At 40.4% G+C, this 16500-nt stretch overlaps 1 protein-coding gene across 7 annotated transcripts in view; it reads right to left on the bottom strand.

Annotated features, from left to right (window-relative positions):
* The window catches only part of SRGAP2 (SLIT-ROBO Rho GTPase activating protein 2), a 198845-nt gene that overhangs the window by 49470 nt on the left and 132875 nt on the right, over positions 1-16500 (bottom strand). For 5 of the 7 annotated variants that reach the window (XM_081009024.1, XM_081009021.1, XM_081009022.1 and 2 more), the window contains 3 exons: positions 16023-16247; positions 12150-12251; positions 9340-9537 (listed from right to left, as the gene is read on the bottom strand). In XM_081009024.1, the coding sequence (XP_080865150.1) occupies positions 9340-9537; positions 12150-12251; positions 16023-16247 (525 nt within the window). The remainder of the gene's footprint in view (positions 1-9339; positions 9538-12149; positions 12252-16022; positions 16248-16500) is intronic. The other 2 variants (XM_081009025.1, XM_081009023.1) reach the window with 1 other exon arrangement.

A 16500-nucleotide genomic window follows, 5' to 3' on the forward strand; every position in this document is an offset into this window, starting at 1 on the left:
TGGCACAGAACTGCCATCATGGTTAGCAATCACTGATAGCCTTTAATAGAGCCCTTCAGCTTTGCACTATGTACTGAAGTTACAAATATGCTTGGGACTTAGGGTACCTCATTTGATTGGCTCATGGCCCTCAGCCCTGCTCCCTATGAATATCCTGTCCATTTTGTGGTGGGAAACATGGGAATTCCATGCCTGGCAGTGGCTGGAATCAAGTCCTTCTATTGCCTCAGGTAGCTCCTCTCCTTAAGTAACACAATCCTTTAAAGTGTTTGCCCCCAAGGGACTATATTGTGCAATGTGCTCCGTTTCCAAGGGCCCTTTCCTCATTCAGACTATTTGAAGCCAATTCAGCCTATCCAGGATAACAGTCTCATGAGAACTTCCCTTGGATGGTTTGCTACAACATCAACTAGAGCTCCCTTCCTTGCTTCATCTCTGTGTTTGTTGCTCTCCTTGGGTTAGTCAGGAACCTTAATAGGACATGAGACCCTGCGTTCTCCCTTAAAGAAACTATAGCCATGGGACTGGTTTGGGTTCCAGCAGATCCCAAACTGGCAACCCACCCATTTTCTCTCCCTCTGGAATGCCCCATTTTGTGGCCTTCCACTGGCTACTGCCAGTGAGAATCCTGCAGTAGTACTTTTGCCTTCCCACACATTTGGCATGCAGGAGAAGCTCTGCCCTGGTGACAGCTGGCAGGAAGTATGCTTAGAAGGCAAAAGTGGGCAGGGCAGAGGGACACTTGCACCCAATCCAACATGCACCTCTCACCCTCCAACCCAGTGTGTGTTATATGCTGAATTATTCTGCAACAGAAACTTGAAAAATTCAAAGGACAACTCTTAGGCCCTTTAAGCAGCACATTATCAGGGAAAGGTCTTTATTTTCAGGGGAAATGTCTAGCTATCATTGTGACATTTTCACATTTACTTCTTACTTAATTTTAACTTCAAATGTTTTTATTTCAGTGTCCTAGCTCATTACAGTGTTACGGATTACAACTCTGTGCAGTTAAAATAAGCAGTGTTAAATTCCCCACTTTAAAGGGCAAAGCTTTCAAAAATCAAAGTAATGGGGGGGGGGAGGGGGAGGAAGGAAGGAAAAATTAATATCAAGTATTACCAATGCTGATTTAAAAGGATAAAAATCCAGAAAACAGATTGTCCATAAATTCTCAAGAAGCCTTAAAATTAAGAGCATTGTATAGCACAAAACTAACACAACTGCAAATAAATTTAGGATTTAAATGAGCAGTCAAACCAACCCACACTATCCTAAGAAGTGGAGGAACACAATGCCAAAGCACAGTGTCATTAGAGAAACCTTTCATTGCAAGCATGTTCACAGTTCAGTGGTTTGCTCCCTGCTGTCAGTCAAGGCCCCATTAAAATAAATAACCACTTGATAATAAGACATGACAGATTGCCTGCCTGGAGCCAATTTAAACCTGAAGGTGAAACTCTGAGCCCTAAACTATTAGATAGCTATATGCAGATTACAAAATAAAATAAAATAAAGTCCACAATGCAGCCCAATGATTAGAACTAACAGTTCAATCCCATATTAATATGGGCGTTTAGAAAATTATAGGTAAAGGTATCCCTGCTCGTTCAGGCCAGTCTTGCCAGACTCTAGGGTTGTGCGCTCATTTCACTCTATAGGCCGGGAACCAGCACTGCCCACAGACACTTCCGGGTCATGTGGCCAGCGTGACAAGCTGCATCTGGCGATTAGAAAATTATAGTATGCAGCATTTGGACATAATGGCAAACTATGTTTCACCACTCATTAGAAGTGAACTGTTCTAATCATTTCCCCTTCTGTGCAGAGGAAAGGAAGAAGGGAACACGCAAGCCCAAACCTACTGCTACATACTCCTGATCCTCCAAACTAGGATTTGGAGATTGGTTAAATGCAGTTACAGGCATGAAACAATGCAGCTGATAAGTTTATTGTTCAAGCCAAAGGCCATGACAAATTTGTATTAAGCAACACTCTATGTGTTATTCTATGAGGCCCACTCTATCTGTTACGAACCTATTATTGTCACTCAAAAGAAACCATGCATGTATGAACAAAGGTTAACAGATAATGAGTGATGTCTTTCACCTGTGGCTGACCACAAATATGAAGTCTGTCTGTGTATGGGATCTTGTTGTAGCATCCATCTAAGACTGCAGTGGGCATCACTGAGAAATACAGCTCAATAAAGGCATTTCTTACTGCAGCTGGTGAGAGCTTGGTCAGATAACTAGCTCTAAAATGCTCTGCTCTCAAGAGTGGACACCAATGGGGAAATTTGGTGTTTCTAATTAGTTGTAGGTCCCTTTTGGATTCTTTCTAGAAGAGCCAATCCTTTAATAGACACTTAATCAAGGTCAAAGCAAAGCTCAGTTCTGGAAAATAATAATACTCTAAACATCTTGACAAGCTGCTTTCCAGAGTTGATCATGCAACTCCATATAGCACAGAGCAGGAAACCACTCAATAGGCATAGTAGCAATTTTTTAAATATACTTTAACTGAGCGCAGTCCGCTCTTGCCTTAAGTGTTGGCCACCTGGATTCTGTACAAAGTGCTGCTGAAATTCCTGATGGTAAAGAGCATAGCGTCATGTAGCAGAACTTTATCAACGCCCCTATGGTTTTCTGTACTCTGACTTTCACTGCCTCCATATGAAACTTCCAAGAGAGGGTTTCACTAATGAGTATACCCAGGTGTCTAATAGAGTACGTTTGTTCTATAAGCACCATTTATACCTAGGACTGTGTTTGCCAAAAATCATAATCATTGTCTTAGAGTATTTTATAGACAAACTTTCCTGTTAACAGTATGTGCCGAACACCTCCAAGAGATTTTTGAGCCCAATCTGGAAAGAGAGAGGAGCGCCAAATCATCTGCATACATCAAAATTGAGATATTTCTGTTCCTAATTACTGGAGGGGGAGAGTTTGCATTGGCTAAATATGGCACCAAATCATTAATATGAAAGTAAGGAGGGGTAAGAATGCAACCTTGCATTCCTCGTGACGTTTTAAAAAGCATCAGTCATACCATCATTTTAAAACTACTCTGACCCTCATTTCTGCATAGTTCTTGGATCAATAGCAGAAATCTGCAGTTGATGTTGGCAATTTGAAATTTCGCCCACACTCTGTATTGATTAACAAAGTCGAATGCAGCAGAAAGATCAATAAAGGCTACATAAAGATTATTCTTAATGTTCTCAGTATATTTCCTTATAATATGGTTCAGAGTAAAACACTGATCAATGGAACTGTGCCCTTCTCTGAATCCCGCTTGTACTTCATGAATAAGGTTGCTATTTTGCAACCAGTTGGATAAATTTTTGAAGGCGATACTGCTCATATAGCTTTGAGGAGTTGTATAACAAGCTAACTGGCAGATAGTTTTGCAGATAATTCCTACTGCCTTTCTTATAAACTGGGAAAAGAATACTTATTTTCCATCCAGAGGGCATTTGGCCCATGCTGTTTATGGTGGTAAATAAGCCAGCCAGGATAGGCTCCCACCATTCTATGTATTCCTTACACAGGTCTATAGAGATCCAGGAACTTTATTTGATTTCAGAAAGGAAATAAGGACCTTTCTCTCATTACGGGAGACTGGTTGCCATTCAGGTAGGTGGATAAAACATTCTGTGCTACTGGTATATATGATTGTCCAGGCAGGAATTGAGGCTTTTGTGATGGTCTCGCTTCATTTAAACCCTGGGCCAACAATTCCCAGAGTTTGTTTTCTCTCTGTTCCATTAATGCCAGTCCCAATTCCTGCCATGGGGTTATCGTATAAACAGCTTTCTTGTTTTGGAGCAGACTCTTGTATTTCAATTTACGCCCATGGATTCCTCTGACAGATTCTTATTCAAATCTCTAATTGCTTTAGCCAGAGCTTTCTTACACTTCACATTGACTGTCAAACCAGCTATGGCACGTTGGTGGAAAACCAGCTTCATGGGCAGAAGGATGTTGTTCTTGTTGTTGTTGTTGTTGTTGTTTAGTCGTTTAGTCGTGTCCGACTCTTCATGACCCCATGGACCAGAGCACGCCAGGCACTTTCATCAAATTCATGTTGGTAGTTTCGAGAACAATGTCTACCTTCACCCAATCCAACATGCACCCTGCCCTCCAACTCTGTGTCTAGCATGTGCTGGGGTCTTATGCAGTTGAATCAGCATATTATCAGAAAAAGTTATTTAAATACCAAAGTACCTAGCTATCGTGACATTTTCACATTTATTTCTTACTTCATATTGGCTTCAATATTTTTATTTCAGTGTAATGCCTACTAACTGTGAAGTTAAAATAAGCAGTGTTAAACTCACCATTTTAAAGGGCAAAACTATCAAAGTAATGGGGGAAAGGGGTAAGAAGGAAAGAAAATTTAATGATTCATAAGTCTACATCCTACCTTGGAGAATTTGTAGCACCAGCCACTTTTGTCCTATTCAAGTTGCACTCCCACCTCTGAGCAATTACAAGCGACTTAATGACAAACTGCTGCACCAGCTTTCCAGCATATAATATACCGTAAGTCACTGTGCCTGAGGGCCTACCTCCTGCATGCTTCAGTCAACAGGTAAGTATACAGGCAAGCCTCTGTGTGAACTAGTGCTGATGTGGGCACTCACAGCATTGGGCTATAAGCCGCTTGTTTTAATTCCATCATATGCAGCATCAATCCAATTTGTTTTGACCATGAACGACAAGTATTTCCACTGTAAAGCCATTGTATGCCTGTGCATACAAACCAAGTTAACATTTTGAAATAAATACAATGCCACCTCAAGTCGATAGCACTTCTGATCCAGGTACAATACATCATAAGTCCTATACCAGGGACAGCCTAAAATCACAGTGCTGTTTCTGTACTGCCAACTTCTCTGATGAAAGAATGTGTTACTCTATACCAGAGGAATCTTAACGGTGCTCCCTCTCCCCACCCTAACCCTAACCCACAACTGCACAACTATGAACGCTATCTCCCACCTTGGTATTTACCAGTAAGAAGCAGCTGTCAAGAGAAAAACATAATAGGTTAATGTGCAACCCAATCTAGTTCTTCCTGCCTTGCTGGCAAAGCAAGAGTGTTATGCTTTTGAGGCTGTATGGAAATACCTTCTGTCATATGTCTCATATCCTTAACCCTCTCTCAGGAATCCCGATCACTCAGCTCATTTTTGAAAAAGCAACATCAAAGCTGATGCAGGCATTCAGCTTGAGGAGAGATATTCCCAGAATGCACTGGGGGAGGGGAAGGAAATCAGGAGCACTACAGTGCTACTGTTGATGATTAAAAAGGGAGAAAGAACAGCACATTGATAAAAAGCAGCATGGCACTGATTACAGGCAAGGTTATAAATAATATTTTCATAAGTCTCACGGATTTAGCAAAGTATTTCTGCCAAGCACTTTGAAGATGAAGGACTCCATAGTGGCTTGATATTTTTAACAAGTGATAGCAATTAGCTGTAAACTACAATCATCCATCCTTTCTTCAGATGTCTTACTTATTTTGCTACATCTACACCTCCCTCACCATACCAGCACCTCAATTTCATGTGCTTATTCTAACGGCCATTGTGAAGTGTGAAATTACTCTTAAACTTGCTTTACAAAAGAGATACCGAAGCACAGAAAACAAGCAATAGGGTTATGGTAGGATCAGAAGTGGGGATTATGTGAACTCAAGGATTGTGCACCAGCCACCAATCTTTCCTCTCTCCCCCTTCAGTAATAATAGTCATTGTCTTCCCTACAAACTAAAAATTGGTGTTAAATGTGCTGCATCTACCAGAAAACATCTCCCAAGAAAATCAATGCTAAAACTGGCTGTGAAAAGGATTGCTTAAATCACAGAATAAAGCAGCAATTCAATGTTATTTTGTCTTTGACATTTTATAATGGAAGTTTAAAAGTGTGGGGGCGCATGGAGAAATGTGTTGCAGGCATTCTATATTTCTTGTTCTGAGGGTACTAAAGAGACAAGGATTGGGTTTACATAAGGAACACATAGCATGAGTCGCTAATGCGAAGTGTCAATCCATTTCCCCTTTTGCACCTTGTTCCATCACACTTCCCTGAGAGGGAGCAGTTTTGTGTGGAGAATAGAGCAGTAAGCACATACAATTTGAGTGTTTGCTCCTGAAGGGAAAGAGGTTTTCCAGATATATTTGTAAGATTAATAGTCCTCCTTCACTCCCTCTGCTGCTGCAATGCCTTCAATAAATGGGCAGGAGGGTGAGAAAGTATTTTCCATCCTGGGGATTCTTGTAGTCTTGCCTTTTTCCTATGTTCCTGTGGTACCTGCGTCAACCTGCTGATATTTGAAACCTACTAGCATTTTATTATGGTTTTTTTAAAAATGACAATCTGTACAAGAGAGCCTTTATCTGTGATTGATGTTTCTGGATACCACTGTAATGGACAGGAAAACAACAGCAACAATTTATAAAGGGGGACTACGGTACATTGAAGTTACTTCCATTGCCACATACCTATGAACATCCTATTGCCCCAATAATTCTCCATAAGAACCACAAGTCTGTACTTAAAATGAGCCACACAAGAATTACTTACAAGCACTCAAGCTAGCGCAATAAACAGCAAGCCGAGTCATTTTCTTCAGAGGGGATTGACCAGTGAGAAGAGCACAAATCTACACCGTGACATGACAGGAACCTATCCTAACAAGCAGCCATCTTCTGCCCAGCTAATTACAGTGGTACCTCCGGTTACAAACTTAATGTGTTCCAGAGGTCTATTTCTAACCCAAAACCGTTCTTAACATGAGGTGCGCTTTCGCTAATGGGGACTCCCGCTGCTGCCGTGCGACTTCTGCTCGCATTCCGGGGCAAAGTTTGCTACCAGGAGACCTACTTCCGGGTTAGCAGAGTTTGTTACCTGAAGCGTTCGTAAGGAGGATGGTACATAACCGGGGTTCCACTGTGCAGAGTTTGGAAGAAACAGCACAGTTCTTTTTCTCCCTCCCCCCTAGCACTAGGGTTGCTTGCAACTTGCCACCAGAAATGGCTGGCCAGAGTGTCCATGAGTTTTCAGAATATGCACCCTATGCCACTTCAAGCGGCAGGTCTGCTTGTAACAACGTTTCTGGTATGAAGCCTACCCAGACTGGATTAATGAAGAGGAGGTGCTTCTTTAAAATATGACAAAACACAGAACTGGAGCCCTACTCACGATCAACCCTGGCTGCATGAGCTGATCCTTGACATATTTTGGGAAAATAAAAATCGACAAGATGTGCAAGTGTTGTTGTTTGACAGATCGAGCCTCAGGATAATTTTAGGTGCCTGCTGAAAATATCCCGACTTAGGTGGTGGCACGCCTGTAGCGCCATTGCAGACAGGCATGTAAAAAGCTCCCATAATGCACTAGAGTTAGACAGGAGGAGAAAAGTGCCAAACGAAAAAAGACCTTTCCGATGTCAAGTTTCTAACGTCTAATTTAGACCCACCCCAGAGTGCTGCAAATATCTTCAAAGTGGTGCATCTTTTGTGTCCTGCCAAACTTATGTCATATGAAAATACAGTTCTACTGATGGTTTACCTTTGTTCCCTGCATTTCCTCCCTTCATTAACAGGAATGCTCAGCCATTACCCATTTTTATGTCAAGAAACCCCAATCTAATTGTTTTAAACCAAAGCCTCAAATTCTTATTAAGGATATTTATAAGTCTCTCACATAGCAGATCTATCAAGTGTTTGAACTAATAAGAAAAAAGGCTGTTTATACAACAGCCTCTTTCAATCCCCACTTCTTTATCCTGGGTACATGTATATGACATGACAAACTCTACTTTTATTCCCTGGAGGCAAAAGTCTAATATTATTGGCATGGGTTGTGGGTAAGCATGGTACAAATGAAAACAAAGCATTGTGCATGTGTAAAACTAGTACGTGCTTGTTAGAAAAGAGACTATGTTTTCTCTAGAAAAAGAAGACCTGCAAGTTCAATTAAATAGCCATTTGCACAGCCAGGGAAGTCAATTGCTTCTTAATTGAATCACTTTCTCCACCCACATTTTTCTGATAAATTCTCTTTCTAAGCAGACCTTTTAATTTAATGCGGCATTTGAAGTATTTTGAGTGCTTGTCTAAGGGAGTAATACACTCTCCGGTAAACCTATTTATAGGCAAGACTCAACATAAACCATCCTGCCCAAAGTAATTTACCCAATATATAGCATTTATTCATGAACACTATCATTCTTTTAAAAGGAATAAAAATCTTTTAAATACTGCAAAATCCATTTAGAAGGGCAAGTTACAGAGCAAGTTTTTTATTTAAAAAAGAAAAACCTTGTATACACATGCCCTGATCCAAATGAATGCACATGGAGTCCTGTTTTTAGAATGTAAAATATCACTAGTCAGCTGTTAGTCATGGAAAGTGGAATGGGGCAGGAGATAGAAGCCTCCCGAACAGACAATGATCAGGGTTGTAGGTGAAAAAACATTAAAAGGGGACTCCATGTGTACAACTCGGGCTGTTAGAATGGAGAAGGCAACTGTGCCACATGGCTCTTCATCCAGTTAATACACGTGCTGATGGCAGGGAACGATAAGGAAGGGTTGTAGGTCAATGGGAGGCATTTGCTTTTATTGCAGAAGATCCCAGGTTCAGTTCCTGGCATCTCCAGGTAGAGCTGGGAATGTCCTCATCTGAAACCCAGAATAACTGCTGCTAGTCAGTGAAGACAGTACTGAGCTGATGAACCAATGGTCTGACTCTGTATAAGGCAGTCTCCTATGTTCTTTCCATGTTTCTTATGGTCCTAGCTGTAATTTCATCCACTTTTCAGGAAAGCTTTCAGGAAATGTGTATTGAAACAATGGATAAACCGATGAACAATTTACAGTGAAAGATTTTTTTCTTTCACTGCAAAACTCCATCCTGAAATCAAATCATCACCAGATTTAACTTTGTTATCAACCTGTAAGCTTATAAATTGATAGAGGAACAAAGACACCTTATTGTGATGTGTAGTTTAGATGCAATGTTATTTTTGCTTACATTCCACTTAACAAGACGCAAACAATATTAACAACGAAGAGCTCTGTGGCTCCTTAAAGACCATAAATTCATTATGGCAAAAGCTTTCATGGATGAACATAGGCTTTCAAAGGGGTGGGGGGAGATAATCACACAGACACTGAACTTGTAGGTGGGCTATTCTCATTATTCCTCTCAAGAATTATGTTGACAGCTTGTTAGCCAGAACTGCAGACGACACATACAGTTTTCCAGCTGCAACACATATCAGCTTTGCTGCAAGCGTGTTAAAAATCAGGTCTCTTACCGTGAAGTAGAACTGTTCTGTCTCCTGCTGATTTGCCCGTCTCTTGGCAATGCTTGGCTTGCTCATGAAGGTTTCGGAGACTGTTGATTTTACAGACTCCATCGAGTTGCTATACTGGAAGCAGTCAGAGACATCAAAATCCTCAATGGTGACGATATCCTGGATAGTCTGCAGTGTGGCTTCCATCGTTTTCTTAACCTGACAGAGTGAACACAAGAGAGAAATTATAAAGGGGAGGAGGGAGAAGAGGGAAGGTGAGAATGCAGAGGAAAATGCCATGTTATCACTTGGTTTGTCATTTACCGCAACTGGGGGTCTGTGATTCCCAAGCATAGCACAACACAGCTAATAAATAAGAACAGGGTCCACAGAGAAAAGTGGCTGAGAGGAGACTGAGGATTTAATCTTATGCACACTTTCAATGAACGTTATAGCATAGGTAGAACAAATTCATGAAACTTGGACTTCCGGGGTGGCGCCATCGGCAATGGCGGACTCCCTCTGATCTGGAGGGACTAGCTCCACGCGAAATGGGTCTTTTCCGCTATGGCGAAGCGGGGACCCTTTTAAAAATCACAGGCGGATGAAGCCTGTGACCATGGGACTCGGCGGGCACCCTTAGCGCCCCCCCAACCCGCAAAGGAACCCACTAACGGGCTCCGAAGCGAAGAGGGGGAAGTGGCACGGTGCTGTGAGTCAACTGCTTCTTCCGTGGAGCGAAGCCGCCCAGCCGTTGCCGGAGAGCGCTGCCTTTTTCCTGGGACAATTTGGCTTCTAAAATAACCACCCGTGAGTACTTAAATTTCGGACAATTGGACTTTAAATAAGGACTTGCAAGCAGAAAGGAAAATTGGACTTAAAAGTTTACTTCAATTTGGCACTGAAACGGGAAGGTCTAAACAGGAAGTCAGCCTTCCGTTTCTTTGTAGATAGATTAAAGCAAAGACATGGCAAACTAGAGCTCAGAAAATCGCTTGTAAAAGATTAACTTTCATCATTTAAAATTGTTGAACCCCCCTTTGGAAGCAGGAGAAGAGGGGGGATTTTTTTGGACTGTTTAAACCTGCAGAAGTGAGTGTAAAGTAAAGTAACTTTCCACCGTCCTGATCCTGGAGCGGGGTGTCAGGACTGACGTTTTTTGAAGCTCATTGACCAGAGACAAACGTTTTTGACAGATAGCTATAAGAAGAGAAACATTGATTCCATTGTTCCCCTTCGCATTTTAAAGGAACAAATATTGACAAAATATCTGAAAAAGGAAACTTTGTTGTTAGACTTGTCTTTAAAAGAAAGAACAAATAGAAGTTTTCGCCCTAGAGGGAGTCTGTGAAACTGTAACCAACTCCGGGGAGCTTGCAGCTGTTACAGATTACAATCGTGGGAATAGACTTCTGACCTTGCAGGACAATGTATTCAGAAGCTCTGTTGCATGCTTTCTGTAAAACAAATGCCCTACTGGAACAGCTACATGAGAAGACGGATTTGATGACTGACGCGATCAGAAATTTTGAACAGGCAGTGGGAAATTATATGGAGCCCACCCAGGAATTAAATCAGGAGTGTGCCCTGACAGAAAAGATGAGGGAAGAGGATGTTACTGAATCTTGGGCGCCAGAGATGAAGGGAGCTGTGGCCCAGCAGGAACATCAGCTTTTGGACTTGACAAATGAACTTGGAAAAAGCCAGATTTGGAAAGATAAAGTTTGGTTTGGTTTGGAAATGGGGGGTTGGATAGACCCCCCCCTATGCAGGGATGTTTGGACCTTTCAAGTCTGGCAATGGGCCGTGAGATGTTTGGGGTTGTGGGGGCTCTTAATTTTGGAGGGATTTTGAAACATGTTCTTAAATACCACATGGATTTTAGTGTGGACTATGGAAAAGGGGCTGATTTGTCGAGAAGGGTCAAAAACATTGTTAAGCTGGAGTTCCCACGAGTGAAAGGAGCAGGAGACAAAGGAAAATACAGTTATAAATTTGAAGAAGAGCTGCGGAAGGGACATGGAAGAGACTTAAGGGCCTCGGATACAAGGTTACCAGGTTAATGCGCTAGATCGATGGGATAATAAGGACTGACAAAACCCGGGACCAGGAGGAAGGGACGCTGGATGAAGATTGGATTGTTTTTATTTCTTTTTTTTTACTACTAGGATTGTTTTATAAAATTGATGAATGTTAGAAAAATGTTGGAATGAAATTACTTGGCTTTAGTAAAAATGTTTAAAGAATTATGTAAGAATATTATGGTTATGAGAAGTTGGTAAAAATAAGATTTAAGTTTTAAGCTTTAAGGTTTTTTATAGTAAGATAAGATTAAAATAGATTAAAGTAATGTAATGACAGAATATTATGAAATATGGAAAGGATTTGCTGCGACAATTAACAACTAGGATACAAAAAAGGGGGGGGAGGAGGTCAAAGAAAGAAGGTAATGACAGTTGAGGATTTGAGAATGATGGATTTGTTTTTGAGTGTTTGTGGTGTATTTTTGTTTTTTGAATTTGTATTGTTTGATGTGGTTTGTTTTTTCTTTGTTTTTTCTTCTCTTTTTCTGCTTTGTTCTCTTTTGTAATTCTAAAAATTTTCAATAAATATCATTTAAAAAAAAAACACAAATTCATGAAACTTGGACCAAAATGTACACAACTGTACAACTAAAATTTGCTGTTTGGTTGCCTTAAAAAATTGTGCCTGAACTGAAGCTTATATGTTTTTATCTTCTCAGCTGCCCTTACTCTCCTCCAACATATTGTCCAGACTATGGTAAAACAGCAAGGGAAAAGACCAATAAAAAATGGAATTTGTTAGCTTACCTCTTCATTTTCGATCTTCAGCGTGGATAGCCTAGACTGCAGCTGCTGACACCTCTGCACTAACTCACTCTGCACGGGCTGCTGGGCACACAGCTGGGACACCTGGAAAAGAAATGGAACTTCTGAAAGTTTCTAGACATTTGATTCTTCAGCTCTGCACATGTATGAGAGGTGTGGACTGGGCCACGGAACAAAGGAAGTCATAGGGTTTCATAGGAGAAACGGCTCAAGACTGCAATACCTCAAGGACTGCATCTCTCCATATGAACCTACCCAGAACATGAGATCATCCTCTGAGGCCCTTCTTTGTGCATCTCCTCCATGAGAGGTCTGGAGGGTGGCAACATGAAAACAGGCCTTTCCTGCAGTGGCTCCCCATTTGTGGAATGCTCTCCCCAATGAGGTTTGCTTGGTACCTTCATTACACACCTTTAGGCACCAGGTGAAAACATTCCTCTTTAAACAGGCCTTGGGTTGACTTGACATTGAATGCCCTTTTAAATGTGCTGTGGAAGGGGTTTTATTGGTTTGATTCTGTTCCAAGTTTTGTTATGTATTTTATATTTTTTATATTGTAATGATATGTAAACTGCCCTGAAATCTACAGGTGTAGGGTGGTATACAAAACAAACAAACAACAAAACAAAACATTCTTTCAATGCAGGGGCTTTTCCTTGGGCAATGGAAGAATCTCCCCATCTCCTCACCATGTACCTCCCTAAATTGATTCTGGGTTTTCCTCCAACCCTCCAGAGAAGATTTGGGACTGGTGAGAGAAGATAGGGAGGAAAGTCCTTTTGTGCCAGCATAAATACTTAATGCATATTGCCTATAGCTTTTATTGGACCAGCACTAACCTGTGGGCAGGGATGAGAGAAAGGGTCAAAACTGTCCCTAAAAAGAATTGCAGAGATACATGTAACATGTAGGTAACCCAAAATCTATGCTGTTTGGTTCAAGCAAGATTTCTACCCATTATTAACAGAGATAATTAAGTATTTAAGCAAATTTAATGTTGTAAGGAAACACAAGGGACAAGGACTCACAAAAAATTCCATCCACACAAAAATTGCAGAGGACGTGATTGGCTTGGGTTGGTTGATTTATCTTGGCTTAATAAACTGAGGTATGAGCCTTTTACCTGTATTCACAGGCCTCTTCTTTCTGCTCTTTGCACAACTCATGATCAAACCATGATGAAGTCTTGAATTAAACATAGTTTCCTGTTTTGTCCTAAGTGGGAAAACATGCTTACCAGTTTCAGACAAGCAACGATCTTAAAGCAATTCCAAACCATGGTTTGAAATTCTGCTCCTTACTGAAGCTGGTAACTATAACTTCCCAGTTGGGATGAAATGGTAAACTGTGACTAAATTCCTGGTTTAATCGTGGTTTATAACAAGCAAGAAGAGATGGGACTGATGTGCTGAAGAAGAAAAAGCTTAACTTATGAAGCCAAGATATGATTATCCCAATGTAGTATCTTAATCTTCCATTCCCTGCTCAAACCTGTTACATTAAGGGTAACTCAATATCTGCATGCTCAAATTTAAAGAAGCAGCCTATTTTTATTTTTTATTTTTAATCCTGAACTTCAAAATACATTGTTGGAGGAGAGTTTCTTTCAAGCTTTGATTGCCAGTTAAATCCACTGCTGGATGTGCATCTAGCCCTTGGGCAGATTTCAAAGCAACAAGATGATGCCATAAAAAAGACAAAAATCCAATACAGCTCTGTGGGGGGTAAAAATCAATGGAAGGTTCATCATTTGCTCCGACATTTGAACATATTTCAGAACCACCATAAGCCTCTATTATTGGGACAAATATGGGGGCTGATGGCTACATGAACTACTGTATTTTCAGATTTCACTGAAGTATTAGAATATTAGAATATATTAGGATATTTTACATTTGCTTATAATCTTGGGACACCCAAATTCAAATCCTTACTCAGCCAGGAAGCTCAATGAGTGACTCTGGGCCATCTCTTAGCCTAACCTTTCTCACAGGGTGGTTGTGATGATAAAATGGTGGAGGGAAGAACTATGCATGCCACCATAAACTTGGAGGAAAATTGGGATGTAATTGTAATAATAATCATAAATTTGGGGTTATAGCATATACATGAGATTACAATTACCAGAGCAGATATGGAATTTAATGAATTTTATAGTATAAAACAGAACTCTTGATGGTACCTGCATCACTGAGACATTCTCACTTCCCAATGAATGCAGACATACAACAACAAATTTAACATTAAGTAATAAAGATTTTCTAACACTTTTGTTCTCCATAATAGTGACATGAATCAAGATAAGAGATTGTGCCCCTTTGAATAAAGTTGTAACACCCTGCATGGGATCCAATGGCGCTTGCTTCTTCAACAACATGAACTCTAATATATCGCAGCTGTGTGCAACAGCTAAGAAAATTCCATGGATAAGAACACTGAAAAAAGACCTAATGCAAAGCATCTGTGATAACCGTCTCTTGGGAGTAGATACACTAGATGAAGGAAACATGCAATAAATACCAGAGGAATATGCAATGAAATACCAGGCTTCAGTTTTACGGCTCACCATCCAGCATGCACAATTATCTGCCTTTACAAGATATCTTGTTATATAGGAAGAGCTTGGGGGAGAGGGGGGACAAAAATGGATGACTTTGCTATTCTTAGTTGGCACGTTAAATTCAGTGACAGGTTTTACAGAGGATTCTGTTTCCTATGCTGTGAATTAGTGGGGGGAAACTCAACTTGGGTGACCCACTGGATATATAATGCAAACAGTCAGAGTTTTACATGCAGATATTAAGGGGGAAAGTCTCAAGAAACAAAAAACTAACTTACAGGTTGGGATGAAACATGTTGATACCCACCTTTGAATTACCCTAACTCTTGTATATTTTCAGTAGGGCACAAAGAATCCTTTTTCCCCGGTGGCTTTTAATAGTTAATATAAACTGGGGTTATAAATTGGGGCTATTGTGCTATGGTCTGTAGTTTATCTCAACGATGGATTTTTTCCCCCTCCCTTTAGTATTACTATGAAATTGATATTTTAAAAGTTTTTTATATTGTACTTGGATTTGTATTTTTGTAAATACAAAAAGTGTCCTATAAATCCATTCAATAAATAATAAATTAAAGCACTGAATTTGAGAGCTCATTTCTCAGGCCTGATTCACAGCCATTTTCCAACATTTGAACAACAGTGATCACCATGAGGAGACAGATTCACAAGGCAATAGTTGTACAAGTTAGGTCTTAGAGAAGCGAAAGAGTCTCTTATGAAGGAAGGAGACCAGCTTGAAGAGGATATCATTAGAGCAACCAGCATAGAAAACATATAACTAAATAAATTAATGGCCAACAGAGCAGAGTTTGTACTACTGAGTTTTCCAAGAGAGCCACCAAATAGTCAGATATGCAATGAAATACCAACCTTCACTTTTATGGTTCACAATTCAGTGAACGATTCCTGTACATACTACATAGTAATGACATTGAGCTTCAACTCTCTTATTTATCATGGTGCTAGGTAATACTGACAATCTCTACAGTAAATTATTTCTCCAATTAATTTTATTCTAAGGGTGAAGCAAGTGGATCATTTCTTTTCTAAGAAGCCACCATTATTACAAATGAGAAGATACCACAAACTGATACTACAAATTCACTTTCTCTTCTTACCCATTAAGATATATAATTAGGACATTCTTTCAGAATTTGATGCCCAGGCTGAAGGCCAAGATGTCAAGTCACTGACCAATTCAAGACAATTTGCTTGATTCCCTCCACAATCCTTATTGTGACTGGACTGGAAATTCCATTAAATGCTTATTTATGAAAAAGAATAAAACTAACCATGTCTCCCATGTGCGGCTGAAACTCAAACTTCATGGGTGGGCAGAAGACATTGTTGCACATCTCCATGAGGCGCTGCTTGTCGCTGTTGGCATCCAAGTTCTCCACAGCATTCTCAATGGCATCCAGGCCCTCGTGCTTTGACTGTTCTAAGTTCAGCTCTGCTGACAGGAATGTCCTGAGTGCCCTACCGAGGCTGGCATGATATCCCAGGTCACAGCACTGCTGGAAAATAAAAATAAAAAAGAAAGGCCATCTGAAACTCAAGAAGCTCTACAGGACACAGAGGTTATAATTTATCAATGTTTTTACATGCATTACTCAACACGTTGATTTCGGTCTCAGAAGGTCCAATCCACTAGACAAGAAACATGAAACTGATGTCCAGAGCTACGTAATTTATGTTTGTACCAAAAGCTTAAAATCTTGTTTAATAGTTACACCATGTTTAAAAGTTACACCATGCAGCCAATTTTGG

This window comes from Podarcis pityusensis (genome assembly GCF_964106645.2).
Source record: "Podarcis pityusensis genome assembly, chromosome: 6".
Classification (NCBI taxonomy): Eukaryota; Metazoa; Chordata; class Lepidosauria; order Squamata; family Lacertidae; genus Podarcis; species Podarcis pityusensis.